This window comes from Gorilla gorilla, chromosome 9 (genome assembly GCF_029281585.2).
Source record: "Gorilla gorilla gorilla isolate KB3781 chromosome 9, NHGRI_mGorGor1-v2.1_pri, whole genome shotgun sequence".
Classification (NCBI taxonomy): Eukaryota; Metazoa; Chordata; class Mammalia; order Primates; family Hominidae; genus Gorilla; species Gorilla gorilla.
In genome coordinates this window covers 76,231,598-76,245,416 of record NC_073233.2, presented here as the reverse complement: position 1 = coordinate 76,245,416, position 13,819 = coordinate 76,231,598, and the positions used below count along the sequence as shown (strand labels likewise).

At 54.4% G+C, this 13,819-nt stretch overlaps 1 protein-coding gene across 1 annotated transcript in view; it reads right to left on the bottom strand.

Moving 5' to 3' along the window:
- LRP5 (LDL receptor related protein 5) overlaps window positions 1-10,715 on the bottom strand; it is a 138,109-nt gene extending 127,394 nt beyond the window's left edge. The window contains exon 1 of the mRNA XM_031016247.3: window positions 10,491-10,715. Coding sequence (XP_030872107.1) covers window positions 10,491-10,572 — 82 coding nt within the window. The 5' untranslated portion in view covers window positions 10,573-10,715. The remainder of the gene's footprint in view (window positions 1-10,490) is intronic.
- Window positions 10,716-13,819: the final 3,104 nt, after the last annotated feature.

Genomic DNA, 13,819 nt, shown 5'->3' with positions numbered 1-13,819 from the left:
CTCCATCTCCACTAAAAATACAAAAATTACCCAGGCGTGGTGGCGGGTGCCTGTAATCCCAGCTACTCAGGAAGCTGAAGCAGGAGAACTGCTTGAACCCAGGAGGCAGAGGTTGCAGTGAGCCAAGATTGTGCTACTGCACTCAAGCCTGGGAGACAGAACGAGACTCCATCTCAAAAAATAAATAAATAAATCAAAACCACCAAGACTTTTTAATATAAACATTTATTATTCCATAATTCCTTTTTTGCATGATTAAAAATGTTTATATAAAGTTTCCTGAAAATGGTAAGAATGCCAAGTGAAGGCTGCAAATGCCCAAGCCCCCACCGTGGCATCTCACGGAGTCCGGGCCCTAGGAGGCTGGTGGGTACCACGTGGACCCGGGACTTCACAGTCAAGTCCCTTTGGGGTGCACTGGGTTTCCCACACCCCAGAAATATGGGCTCTTACTGGAGGACCATGGGGGTCCTCACACTTAGCCCAGAAGCTGTCACATAGCCAGACAGGTGTTCTACAACCTAGTCTAGAGGGAGCTCATGCTCCAGCAGAATTCGAGCCAGAGGAGGTAAAAGATGGGTAAGATCTGCTCCCTGGACAGATGAGGCCTTGGCCTCAGAACAGTTACTGATCATCTACCAGACATCACACTAGAGGCAGAGGGGCGCAGACGAAGACAGCCCCTGTCCTCAAGGCCCTCCCAGGTTGGGTGGACCATGGAAGGTTCCAGACAGATATGGCAAGAGAAGTGCCCACACCAGGGGCAGAAGATGGGCAGGTCTGCTCAGGGCGGCACGGCCTGCCAGGCCAAAAAGTTCCAACTTCAGACGCTGGAGAATGGGCACGACTATCTTGAGAAAGGGAAGGACGTGATGAAAACTACTTGGAGAAAAATTAATCTGGCCAGAGCATAAGATAAATGGGCAAAGGGGAGGTTCCAGAAAGCAAGGAGACCAAGTAAAAGCTGATGTCATTGGCTCTGAATCTAGGCTTTCACTGAATATGCACCGCAGGGCCTGTAGGTAAAGCCTCAGAGCCCAGGGAGTCTGAGTGGAGGAGAGGGCAGGAGACAGAGCTGGGGCCTGTGTCTACAGTGCTGAGGAGGAATAGGCATGGACGTCAGCTCGGAGGCTCCAGCTGAAGTGAGGAGGAGGCCAGGGCAGCACGGCCACGCCCGGATCCAGACTCCTTTTGGGAAGCAAGTTCGCTCTGGGGGAAAGTTTGGAGAAATGGCCTTTACCCGCAGAAGCAAGCCCCAGAACATGTCTTGCTCCAAAACTATCTCATACAGTGAGGACGTTAAGCTTCAGGTCCCCTAGAGGAGACAGTCTGCTCCTTCCTGGGGCAGAACCCAAGGTGGCCGGAGCCTGGAAGGCACCCAGCACCCAGGCTGGTGTGTTCCGGCCCAGGCCACACGCTCAGATAGCTATTAATGCCCCGTTGAGCAATTTCCTGAGAGCTTTGCCAGGCAGGTACCGCCTCCCCATCTGGACTAATACAGGGGTACATCCCAAGGAAGAAATGAAAGGTGCCCACATTTTGCTCTGGGATTAACTAGGGAGGGGAGTGATAATTAACTCAGTAATTATATTTGCCATCGGGCTAATGCTAAAATTAGCGTGCGTTAGAATTTCTTTCCTGAGCAGACACCGGAGTGAGTTGGGCAGCAGGAGTGGCTCGGGCAAGTCGGCACAAAGGGCACCTCCAGAGCCTTCCACAAATGTCAGCAAAACCCACAAATGTCAAGGCCGGCTCCACTGCACCCAGCAGATGAACTCACTTCCACAGCCTGAGACCGCCAGCTCATAGGAGGCCATTTAAAATCCAGCCCTCTGACACCTGCTGGATATCACTATTTACCATCCCCAGATCAAGAGATCAAAGGGTGGAACCTGATAGGACGGCTCTGAAGTTCACCACAAAAGCATAAACGTGCAAGAAGAGCCAACACGTCTTTTGAAAAGGACAATGAGGTGGGAATTTACATAACTGATCTTAAAATATGTTCTGATGCTTCAGAGATGGAGACAGCAGCATTCCAGTACACAAAGACACTCACAGGCAGTGGAGCACAGTGAAGGGTCTGGAATCAGGACCCAGGTGTCTGTGGACACTACACATAAAAGAGCAGCATTTACAATGAATGGATAGGATGGACCATCCCACCAAGGTGTTGGACAACTCCCTATCCCTACCTCATACCATATACAAAAAAAAAAAAAAAAACCCAGACAGAATAATGTCTGAATGTAAAACATAAAACAGTAACACTCCTGGAAGAAAATAATGGAGAATATATTTATAATCTGGAGGTGGAGGAACAAGGGATAGGAAAAAAGCCATAGGGAAAAAGTAGTTATGATTATATGAAGCTTCTTAATATCTTTATGATAATGTACCACCAGAAACAAGGATGAAGGACTAGCTACAGACCAGCAGTGAAACCTGAAACAAACAGAACAAAGAACTAAAGTCCATACCAAATAAAGACCTCCCACAAATCTATAAGAAAAAGATAAACAGGCTGGCACCGTGGCTTATGTCTGTAATCCCAGCACTTTGGGAGGCGGAGGTGGGTAGGTCACTTGAGGTCAGGAGTTCGAGACCAGCCTGGCCAACATGGTGAAACCCTGTTTCTACCAAAAATACAAAAATTAGCCAGGCGTGGTGGCGCATGCCTGTAGTCCCAGATACTTAGGAGGCTGAGCCAGGAGAACAGCTGGAACCCGGGAGGCAGAGGTTGCAGTGAATCAAGATGGCAATCGCGCTACTGCACTCCAGCCTGGAGGACACAGCGAGACTCTGTCTCAAAAAAAAAAAGAAAAAGAAAAAAGAAAAGAAAAAGACAACAGAAAAATGGGCCAAGGATAAGTGTAGGCAATTTGCAGAAAAGTAAATACCAATAAACCAGAAATGAGGGTTGTGCAAATCAAAAGGTGTTATAATTTTTAACCAAACTGGACCAAAGAAAACACCAAAAACCAAAATCTTGTAATTGCCAGCATCAGAGAGGATATAGGAAAGTGTGTGTTCTCGTAGATGCTTGCAGGTATGAACTGCTACAGCCTTTTAGGAGTTATGTATGTATGTATGCTTGTATGTATGTATTTGAGATAGGGTCTCGCTCTGCTGCCCAGGCTAGATCTGTTGCAGTGCTGTGATCATGGCTTACTGCAGCCTTGACCTCCTGAGCTCAACAGATTTTCCCACCTCAGCCTTTCAAGTAGCTGAGACTACAGGAGTGTGCAATCATACTCAGCTAATTTTTTAAATGTTTTGTAGACATGGGGTCTCCCAATGTTGCCCAGGCTGGTCTCGAACTCCTGGACTCAAGTGATCCTCCTGCCTCAACCTCCCAAAGTGCTGGGATTACCTGGATGAGCCACTGTGCCCGGCCTCAATATCTTTAAAAACAGAAATGGACACACTCTTTGACTAGGAATGTATCCTATAAAAACACTTATACACATGCAGAGACACACGAGCAAGCATGCTTTGTAATAGCAATGAAGGCCGGAAAAACTCCTCAATCAGGTAAATGCTGTCAAGTGCACCTGTGTACTATGAAATGGCACTTGGCTTTTAACAAGAGCAAAGATAGAAAAGCAAAAGTACAAAGTAGGGTGTGATGGCACATGCCTGCAGTCCCAGCTACTCAGGAGGCTGAGGCAGGAAGATCCTTTGAGCCCAGGAGTTGGAGGCCAGGAGCTGGGCAATAGTGAGAAAAAATAAAATTAAATAATAATAATAATAATAATAATAATAATAATAAAATAGGCTGGGCACAGCGGCTCATGCCTGTAATCCCAACACTTTGGGAGGCTGAGGTGGGAGGATCGCTTGATCCCAGGAGTTCAAGGCCAGCCTGGGCAGCAAAGCAAGACACCCATCTCAACGACAAATTTTAAAAATCAGCCAGGCAGGCTGGGCACGGTGGCTCACGCCTGTAATCCCAGCACTTTGGGAGGCCGAGGCAGGCAGATCACTTGAGGTCAGGAGTTTGAGACCAGCCTGGCCAACGTGGCAAAACCCTGTCTCTACTAAAAATACAAAAATTAGCCGGGCATGGTGGCAGACGCCTGTAGTCCCAGCTACTGAGGCACAAGAATCGCTTGAACCAGGGAGGCAGAAGTTGCAGTGAGCCGAGATCGTGCCACCGCACTCCATCCTGGGCGTGAGTGAGACTCCTGTCTCAAAAAAAAAAAAAAAAAAAAAAACAAGGAGCCAGGCACAGTGGGGTGAGGGAGGGCACAGAAGCAGCGCCTCTTCTGGGGGCACCCCCAATCTCTAGCGATCCAGAGGCCTCAGGATCCTGAAGGGAGAAAAAACATGAAGCTCTGTGCTAGAAGAGACCATAGAGATTGGAATCAGCTGGTTCCATTTTACAAAAAAAGGAAACTGAGGCCCTCAGAAGGTGAGTGCCCCTCAATGCCCCACAGGGAGGCAGGGAGAGGGCTCTGAGCCCTGCAGGGCCCTGGATTCTTGCAATGGGGTGGAGTGGAGCCTGTGCTGCCCCCACCAGGCACCTTCTCAGGAGAGGAGCCGTTGTCATATCCTTGAAGGGGTCCTTGAGCCCCTCAAAAGGCTAAAAACCACTTTCCTCCTTGAGTGAATCTTCACCTCAGTTTAACCACAAGAAAAACTACATAAAGGCCCGGCGCAGTGGCTCATGTCTGTAATCCCAGCACTTTGGGAGGCTGAGGTGGGTGGATCGCTTGAGCCCAGGAGTTCAAGACCAGCCTGGGCAACATAGTGAAACCCTGTCTCTACAAAAAACAACAAAATCAGCTGGGCGTGGTGGTGCACACCTGAGGTCCCAACTACTTGCGGGCTGAGGTGAGAGGATTGCTTCAGCCCGGGAGGTAGAGGCTGCAGTAAGCGGTGACTGCATCACTGCACTCCAGCCTCGGCAACAGAGCAAGACTCAAAAAAAAAAAAAGCAGGCCGGGTGTGGTGGCTCACGCCTATAATCCCAGCACCTTGGGAGGCCGAGCGGGAGGATCAGGAGATGGAGACCATCCTGGCTAACACGGTGAAACCCCGTCTCTACTAAAAATGCAAAAAATTAGCCGGGCGTGGTGGCGGGTGCCTGTAGTTCCAGCTACTCAGGAGGCTGAGGCAGGAGAAAGGCGTGACCCTGGGAGGTGGAGCTTGCAGTGAGCTGAGATCACGCCGCTGCACTCCAGCCTGGGCGACAGAGCAAGACTCATCTCAAAAAAAAAAATTAAATCTCAAAAAAAATTACATTAAGGCAAACTAAAAGATGTTTAAAATATATATATTAAATTAAATACACTCCAATAGAGCAAATAAGAAAATACCCAGAAAGCACAATCCCCGCACCCCCAGGACAACCTCCCAGGGGGTCCACGGCAGGAGACCCCAAGCACGAGAGACAGAGAACAGTGTCCCTGTGGCGGAACCTCTGGTCCATCAGGCTCAATTAGAAAATAAGGCTCCTGCCACTGAGAAAAAAGAGGCACAGTGGCCCAGCAGCCACGGGCTCTGGCACACCACAAGTCAGGCCAGCAAAGTATCAACTGCCCCCTACAAGGTGACAAACTAGGACAAACTGGAAACCAGAGGCTGGACCTGGAGCACAGGGACCACCACACGGGGCTCGGGAATGGGCAGGGACCTCAGAGCGCCACCCACATGCCTAAGAGCAGTGCATATGCGCATGCCTCTGCATGGCTTAGGGGCACAGGGAGCTCCCCTCACCCCCAACCCAGGAAGGCAGCCCCCACTACCCAGGTAGGGAACGGATAGGACCAGCACCCCGTTCTGCTCCTAACTCAGGGCTCCAGGCCCCCTCGGGGGCAACCAGCACAGAGCTCAGATCCCAAATATCTTCACCCACCTCCTGGTCCCCATCTGGACAAGGGTGCTGGGGACTGGCTCTCAGTCACACCCTCGGGGTACTCTTCAAAGGACAGCTGGATGCCCCAGGGCAGGAGATTTTGGCCCCCAGCTCCCTCACCCCAGACACCAGCTCTTGGGACCTCACCAGCATGGGCAAGGTGGACACCATCATCCCGATTTTGCAGATGAGGAAACTGAGGCTGAGGGCCGGCACACGGCTCTCCAGAGCTGAAGAGAATGCAGAGAGCAGCCGGAGCCAGCCGGTGGGTCCCTGAGGCCGGCTCGTAGCAAGCCACAGCTGCCTCCGCCCATCACACTTGGACCTCACTGCCCCCAGGACAGCCCTCCAGGGCGGCCCGGCACAGAACCCACACCCTGCTGCTTCCTGAACAAATAAGTGAACAAGGCCACCAAGCCGAGGACCTGGATGCAGCCCCGGCTCCCGCCAGGGCCTCCCCAACAGACTCCCCATTTGGAGAGCGCATTAAGTGTCTCCAAGGCCTCACAAACCACAGATGTCCGGCTGTCTCACGGCTTCTGTAACCTGAACTTGGCCCTCACTCTGCCCTCCCAGCACTCCTCTCAGGGCCCAGGCCCCTCCTCTGAGATGCCAGCACTGACTCCCCAACTTGTCCCCATCACCTGGCTCGTTCCTGAACCTCGGCAGGAGAGTCTCAGGCCAGATCCTCCCACCAGCCACCTCCACCAGGATGCAGGATGCATGAGACCTGCTCGTGCCGGCTGGGAGACGCAACCAACCAAGGTCAATCCAATCAGCGGATGAACTGACAAATATAATGTGGTCCCTCCACACAATGGAATATTATTCAGCCACGAAAAGGGCTGAAATAGGCCGGGCGTGATGGCTCACACCTGTAATCCCAGCACTTTGGGAGGCCAAGGCCGGCAGCTCACTTGAGGTCAGGAGTTCAAGACCAGCCTGGCCAACGTGGTGAAATCCCGTCTCTACTAAAAATACAAAAATTAGCTGGGCGTGGTGGTGGGCACCTGTAATGCAAGCTACTTGGGAGGCTGAGGCAGGAGAATCGACTTAAACCCAGGAGGCAGAAGTTGCAGTGAGCCGAGATCACACCACCGCACTCTAACCTGGGCAACAGAGCAAGACTCCATTTCAAAAAAAAAAAATAAAAGGCTGAAACACCCATACGTGGTACTACTTGGATGACTCCTGAAAACGTTACAGTAACCAAGGAAGTCAGCCACGATAAGACGCATTGTAAGATTCCCTTCATACAAAATGCCCAGAACAGGAGAACCACAGAGGCAGAAAGTCGACTGGTGTTCACCAGGGGATCCGGGGAGAGGGAACGGGAAGTCACTGTGTAATGGGTATGGGTTTTACTTGGGGGTGATGGAAATCTCTTATAACTTGATAGAAGTGAGGGTTGTAAACATTGTGAATGTACCAAATGCCTGCCTTCTCTACTTTAATATTTTATATTATGTAAGTTTCACCTCAATTTAAAAAAAATCAACTCGACACCTTTCACCTAGGAAAGATCTGGCTTTAGCTTGCATTTCCTGTAACTCCTGCCTAAAGTCTTCCAGAAGCTTCCGCCGCCTTGTGGATCACAACCAGACTCCACAGCATGATCTGGCCTCTAAGGGCCTCTCGCAGGACACCCCGAGGGTGAAGGAGCACCTGTGGGCCCACCTCTGCATAGCTGCAAAGCTTCTTTCCCTGTCCTCCCCTCTACATGGGAAGCTCTGCCCGCAGGGGCGGGGCCTTATCTGCCATTCTATGGCACTCAACCCTAGCACTTCACTCGGTAGCAGACACCAAAGCAAAACAGCAACAGCATTATACCGGGCCAGGTGCACGTTAACTCACTGAATTCATGGTAGGAAGGATTCTATTCCCATTTTACAGGTGAGAAAACTGAGGCACACAAAGGTAGCATCAGCTTCCCAAGCTTCCCAGCACAGGAAGCGGCCAGGCTGGAATCAGACCCTGGGCGCAGGGGCTCTGTCCACAGTGCTAACTACTCCTGCCCCCGAGGGCTGCAGCGGTGAGTGACTGAGTTTGTCAGTCACATCCAGTTTGGACTGGATGTCCAAGGTCACACAGGAAAAATCTAGACTATTGTAATAACAGCCTCTAGACCCGCTGGGGCCAGAAAGATCGAGGACTCTGACACACAACTGCGCTCACTGCAGCTCTGCCAGGGATGGGGCTAAAGGTCTCACACAGGGCACTTAGGGCTCCCCATAGCCTGGGAGAGGAGCGGGGTGAGATAACAGAAACTAGGTATGGTGCCCGAAGTCAAACAGCCACTGAGCAAGTAAACCCAGGTGGGTCTGACCCCAAACCCCTCCACCCCCATCAGCCCTGCAACCCATCGCTGCAAGGGAGAAAGCAACTCAGAGGCCTCACCTGCCTACATCCCCCACCTGTGTGTGTGAGTTCTACTAAATGCCTGAGCAGTGACACAGCACAGCTGAAATTAAACGGGTTCCAAAAACGACAGGAAGCACGAGGTGAATCTCCCCAGAAAAGTGCTGAACAAATGCTGGATCGGGTTCACAGGCGAATTTCTTGGAACTGAAGAGAGGAGCTAAACACACGGGGCCCTGCTTTGGAGGGGACTCCCTCAGGGTGCTCCACACAGCACTTGGTTAACCCCACTCAGCCCTTCTGGGCTCTCCCAGAGGGCCCGGCCTTGGCCTTGGGCATCTACAGGAGGAACCTCCAGGGGGAGAGGGGGTGCCTGGACAGGCCGGCCCTGGAACAAGCACTTGGGCCCCGAGGAGAGAGGACTAGGGCTTGGGAGCTGGGGAAGTTCTCAGCACTGGGACCACTAGAACAAAGCCATTTCCGTGCGTTCACAGCTTCCAATTGCAACAGGAAGCAATCAGGAAAAATAATTAGCTGCCCACTTACTGGCTTCGCAGAGGTCCGAGGCATGTATCTCACACAGAAAACCAGGGATATAACATCAAAGCCGTTCTGCAGAAAGATTCCTCCTTTTCCTTCCATTTTAGGCCTGGATCACCACATTCGCTGGGGCTCCCAGGCCTTGCTGCCTAATGTTAAAATAATCAACTCTATTTTTGCCTCACACACAACTGAACTCTACAGCTATAATTCTTTCTCCTTAAGGGCTCGAACCACATGGACGACAGGCATTTGACTCCAGCAACATCACCCCAAAACGTGCACAAAACCCAAAACTGCAATGAGGTGAAAGGCAACGTGGTCGGCCTAGAAACCCCCCCTTTAAAACAAACAGCTTCCCCAAAACCCCTTTTGCCTCCTTGACCCAGGCATTTCCGGAAAAAGGAGCGGCGCTGGCCTGTACTCCCCAGATACTGTCGCTGTTTTGTCTTCACCTTGTTTTGCTAGCTCCAGACAAGGCCCCAAAATGTAAACACGCTCCTGAAAGAGGCAGATTTGGGGTGAAACTGTCCATAGAATCTCTAGGCTTGGGTCAGAGGCAGGGAGGATGTGAAACAAACTCCAAGCTCCTCCTGTTCCCTGCTGTCCCCTGCACCTCCAGGCAGAGGCTGCAGCCCGGGGGATCTGACTACAGGGCCACCCCGCTGCACCATTCACACTGGAAATATTCAGGGAGACAGCTGTTTGCCTTAAGGAGGCCCAGACAAAGGGGCCCGAGGTCCTCCCCGCTAAACTGCCACAAACAGAACAGGAGCCCCGGCGTGCACAGGCACTTGCGGCCGTGCCACTTGGCCGGCCATACTCCAGAAAAACAAACACGCACATCCGAAGAGAATGATTTAGGTAGCAAGAGGCTTGCTTGAAAAACCACATGGCAATCTCCAAATTAAAAGAACATGTGTAGCGTTTCACGACTGCTTAGGTTTCCTGAGTCCTCCTGACCTCAACTCCACCCCCTGGGAAACACCAAAAGTTGGGGAGAAAGTTCCCCGGCCCTACCTCTCCCCACGAGAGTGTACAACTGAGGCACGAGCCTGCCTCCCCCACTGCCCCGAGCTCTGGGACCACGTCACCTCCGCGTAGCCGGGGAGGGACACTATCTGGGGACCCGGCGGCCACACGGGGCATTCGGGTCGCCCGGGCACCTGGCAGGTGTCAGTCCGCTTGGAAACCCACAGCCACGCGGCTCACAGGGGCAGCGCCACCGGCCAGGCCGCCCCGCGCCCGGGCTCAGAACTTTCTCGCTGCAACTTCAGCCCGTCCTCGGAGCACGCGGGGCGGCCGCGCGGCCGCTGGAAACAGGCTTGCGAACCGGCTCCCCGGGCCAGGCCCGCCTCCGCGCCCCAAGTCCCCGCTCGGTGCCCGGCCCGGGCCACACGGGCCCAGCGCGGGCTCGGCTCCCGGCTTCCCGCGGGCTCGGGCAGGTGAGGACCCGCCCGCGCCGCACCTGGCGGAGCGGGCGCCGCCCGCGCGCACTCCTCGCCAGCCCGGGACGCAGCGTCCCCGGGGAGGGCCCGGGCGGGGAGACAAAGGGCCCGCGCGTGGCGGGGACGCCGGGGACGGCAGGGGGATCCCGGGCGCGCGCCCCAACTCGCACCCAACTCGCCAAGTAGCTTCCGAGACTGCGGCGGCGCCCGCGCACTTGGCCGCGGGGCCGCCCGGGCCATTATCCGATCAACCCGCGGCCCCCGGCCGGCCTGCGCCCACCTACCCGCGGCGGGGGCCGGGCAGCCGCACAGCGCCAGCAGCAGCAGCAGCAGCGGCCACGGCGGCCCGGGCGGCGCTGCCTCCATATTGTCCGGCGGCCGGACGGGCCCGCGCCGCGCTCACTCGGGCTCCATGGCGCGGCGGCGGCGGCTCCTCGCGCGGCTCCCGGCGCCTCCGCCTCCCCCCTCGGGCGCCGCGGACCAGGACGACGGGGAGGAGGGAGCTGGGCGCGCGGGAGCGGAAGCCGCGCCGCGTCTCCGCCCCCCGCCGCCACCGCCCGCGCCCCCCGCGCCGGCCGCGCCCTCCCGCGGGCGCCCCCCGGAGCCGGCCGGCGGCCAGGCGGCCAGGCGGCCCCAGCGGCCCAGGTCCCCGCGGCCCCTCCCCGCGCTCCCCGCCCTGCCCTGGAGGTGCCTCCGGGAGGCTCGGCGCGGGGTTTCCGCCCCGCGGGGCCCGGCGGCCGATCGGGGCCCGGAGCCAGGTGTGTCACCTGTGGAGCCTTTATGAGTGGGGAAACTGAGGCACGGAGCAGGGCGGGGTTGCCCAAGGGCACACAGCGAGGCAGTTTCAGGGCGGGCAGCCTGGGGCCCCACGGGGCCGCCCCGGACACTTGTTCTCACCTGTGGAGGGCAGAGAAGGGAACAGGGAGAGAAGTGGCCGGCTGGGAGTGGAGGCGGGTTTGAGGTTTTACTGTAAACGAATGTGTACCCTCTACCTTAGTTATGAATTATGAGACACGAAGACTGCTAAACAGACACACTCCTCTAAAAGTGCCTCTAGCCTGACAGGGAGAAAGTCCCGCCAGGCTCCCAGACGCCACCTTTGAGTCCTTCAACAAGCCCGCCAGGGCCTCTTGCCCACCGGTGTCAGCTCAGCCACTGAACCCTCCAGGAAGAAGACGTGCTGGTAGGAGAAGAATCTCACCCAGGCACAGCCTGGAAGGGGCACAGAAGGGGCTCTGGAACCAGCAAGCCCAAGTTGGAACTCCCAGTCTGCTACTTTCTAGAACGACTGTGCCCTTGGCGGGTCTAAATAGAACCTCTCCGGGCACTCTTTCCTCCCTTGTAAAGTGGGGACAGCAATGGCCACCTTGCAGGTTCAGAGAGGGCTTGCAATACCTCACAGAACTGAGTGCCCATGAACGTGTGTGTTCCTCCAGATTTGTGACAGCTTTGCCAGGCTGGAGTCAGGCTGAACGCCTCTGCCCTCATGGGGTTTATATTCTAGGAAGACCAACAAAAACACGAAGACAGAAAATTAAAACAACAAAAGCCCCATTGACAGGCCATGAAGAATGCCATGAGAAATGAAGGGCGTTGTGCTGCAGTGTCTGGGGAAACTGGCTTAGGGAAGGAAGGACACTTGAGCTGCTACCAAGGAGCAGCCGTCCGGTGGGAGGGCAGTTCAGGAAGAGCAGACATCCACGGAGGAGGCGCTAGGGCAGAGGGCAGCCTGGTCGCTGGATTCGGGGGAGGAACCACATCAGGCCATGAGCTGGAGCTGGTGGTAGAAGGTGCAGGAGAGGCCAGCCAGGGCAAGCACATGTCAGACCTCAGGCGGGGAAGAGGAATCGAGAATGCACCCCACGAGCAATGGGAAGCCAGGCTAGGATTTAAGCAGCAAAAATATTTTCCCTTCTTCCACCCTGCGTCCAGCTCTACCAGCACAGCCTGGGGTTCTATTTTCAAGATAGAAGAGACCCAGACTCCCAGCTCTTCTCACACTTCTACTACTGCCACCTGTCACCCGCTCATGTGTCCCCACTTGCAGCCTCGACCCCCTTCCACCTGATCTCATGGCAGCCAGGGAAGCTCCAGGGCTCCTGAGGGCTGCCATCTCAGGAAAGAAGCAAAAGCCTTCGGCACCTGCAGGGCCTGCTCCAACCACACTTCTTCCTTGACCTCTCAGCTTCCTTAGCCACTCCCTTCCCACATCTCACCCTGCTCCAGCCACAGTGGTGTCTCTGTGGGTTCTCAAACACACCAGGTGCACTCCTGCCTCAGGGCCTTTGTGCTTGCTGTTCTCTGCTGGGACTCTTTTTTTTTTTTTTTTGAGACAGGGTCTCACTCTGTGGCCCAGGCTGGAGTGTAGTGGTGTGATCGTAGCTCATTGCAACCTCAAACTCCTGGGCTCAAGCGATCCTCCCACCTCAGCCTCTCAAGTAGTTAGCTTTTGTTGTTTTGTTTTGAGATGGGATCTCACTCTGTTGCCCAGGCTGGAGTGCAGTGGGGCAATCTTGGCTCACCACAACCTCTGCCTCCCAGGCTCAAGCAATTCTCCTGCCTCAGCCTCCCAAGTAGCTGGGATTACAGGCATTTGCCACCAAGCCCAGCTTATTTTTGTATTTTTAGTAGAGATGGGGTTTCACCATGTTGGTCTGGCTGGTCTTGAACTCCTGGCCTCAGATGATCCACCTGCCTCGGCCTCCCAAAGTGCTGGGATGACAGGCATGAGCCTGTCTCTAGTAGTTAGGACTACAGAGAGGGGCCATCATGCCTGGTGATCCTCCCACCTTTTCTGCTCCAACTCTTTCACCCCACTTAGCCTCGTGGCTCACTCTCTTACCTCTTCAGCTCCTCAGTCAGGCCTGAGGACCCCTGTTGAAAATTGCAAACCACACCCCCCCAACACCACCCACTATTGCCAGCACTTTCTACTCCATTTCTCTGCTTTACTTTTCTCCTTTGTACTCATCACCACCTGACTCATTACATGTTTATGTATCTTTCTTCTCTCCACTAGCATGGAAGCTCCAGGAGAGCAGAGAGTGTAGTTTTATTCTCTGATGTGTTTCCTGTGCCCGTACCAGGGCCTAGCACGCAGTAGGTGCTCAGTAAATGTGTGTTGGATGAACAAATACAGTGAAAGGATCTGATCTACATTTATAAAGAAGGCACTCTGGCTGCTGAGTAGGGATGAGACTGTCAGGAGGAAAGAGGCCCCTGTGGGGGCCTGGCCAGCAGGTGGGTACAATGGTAGCAGCCAGGAGAGAGGGCCTCTTGGACTCAAGTGGATGGGGCCTGCTCAGGGCTCCGGCCACAGGAACGAAGGGAAGGGGGCCCAGGATGGCCTGTCATAGAGGACACATTACAACTGGCCCAAAGTTCAAGTCAGGTTTCTAAATTTGGGAAGGGATACAGAAAAACTAAAGACTCTACTGGACAGTCAGTTATTGAAATGATTACATAGAAAATGTACCAAGAATTAAAAAAAAAAAAAAAGCATTATGAAGGGGCCACCAGAGACTCCCAGAGAGGAAAGGGACTGTGGGCTGGATGCGGTGACTCACGCCTATAATCCCAGCACTTTGGGAGGCCGAGGAGGCTGGATCACGAG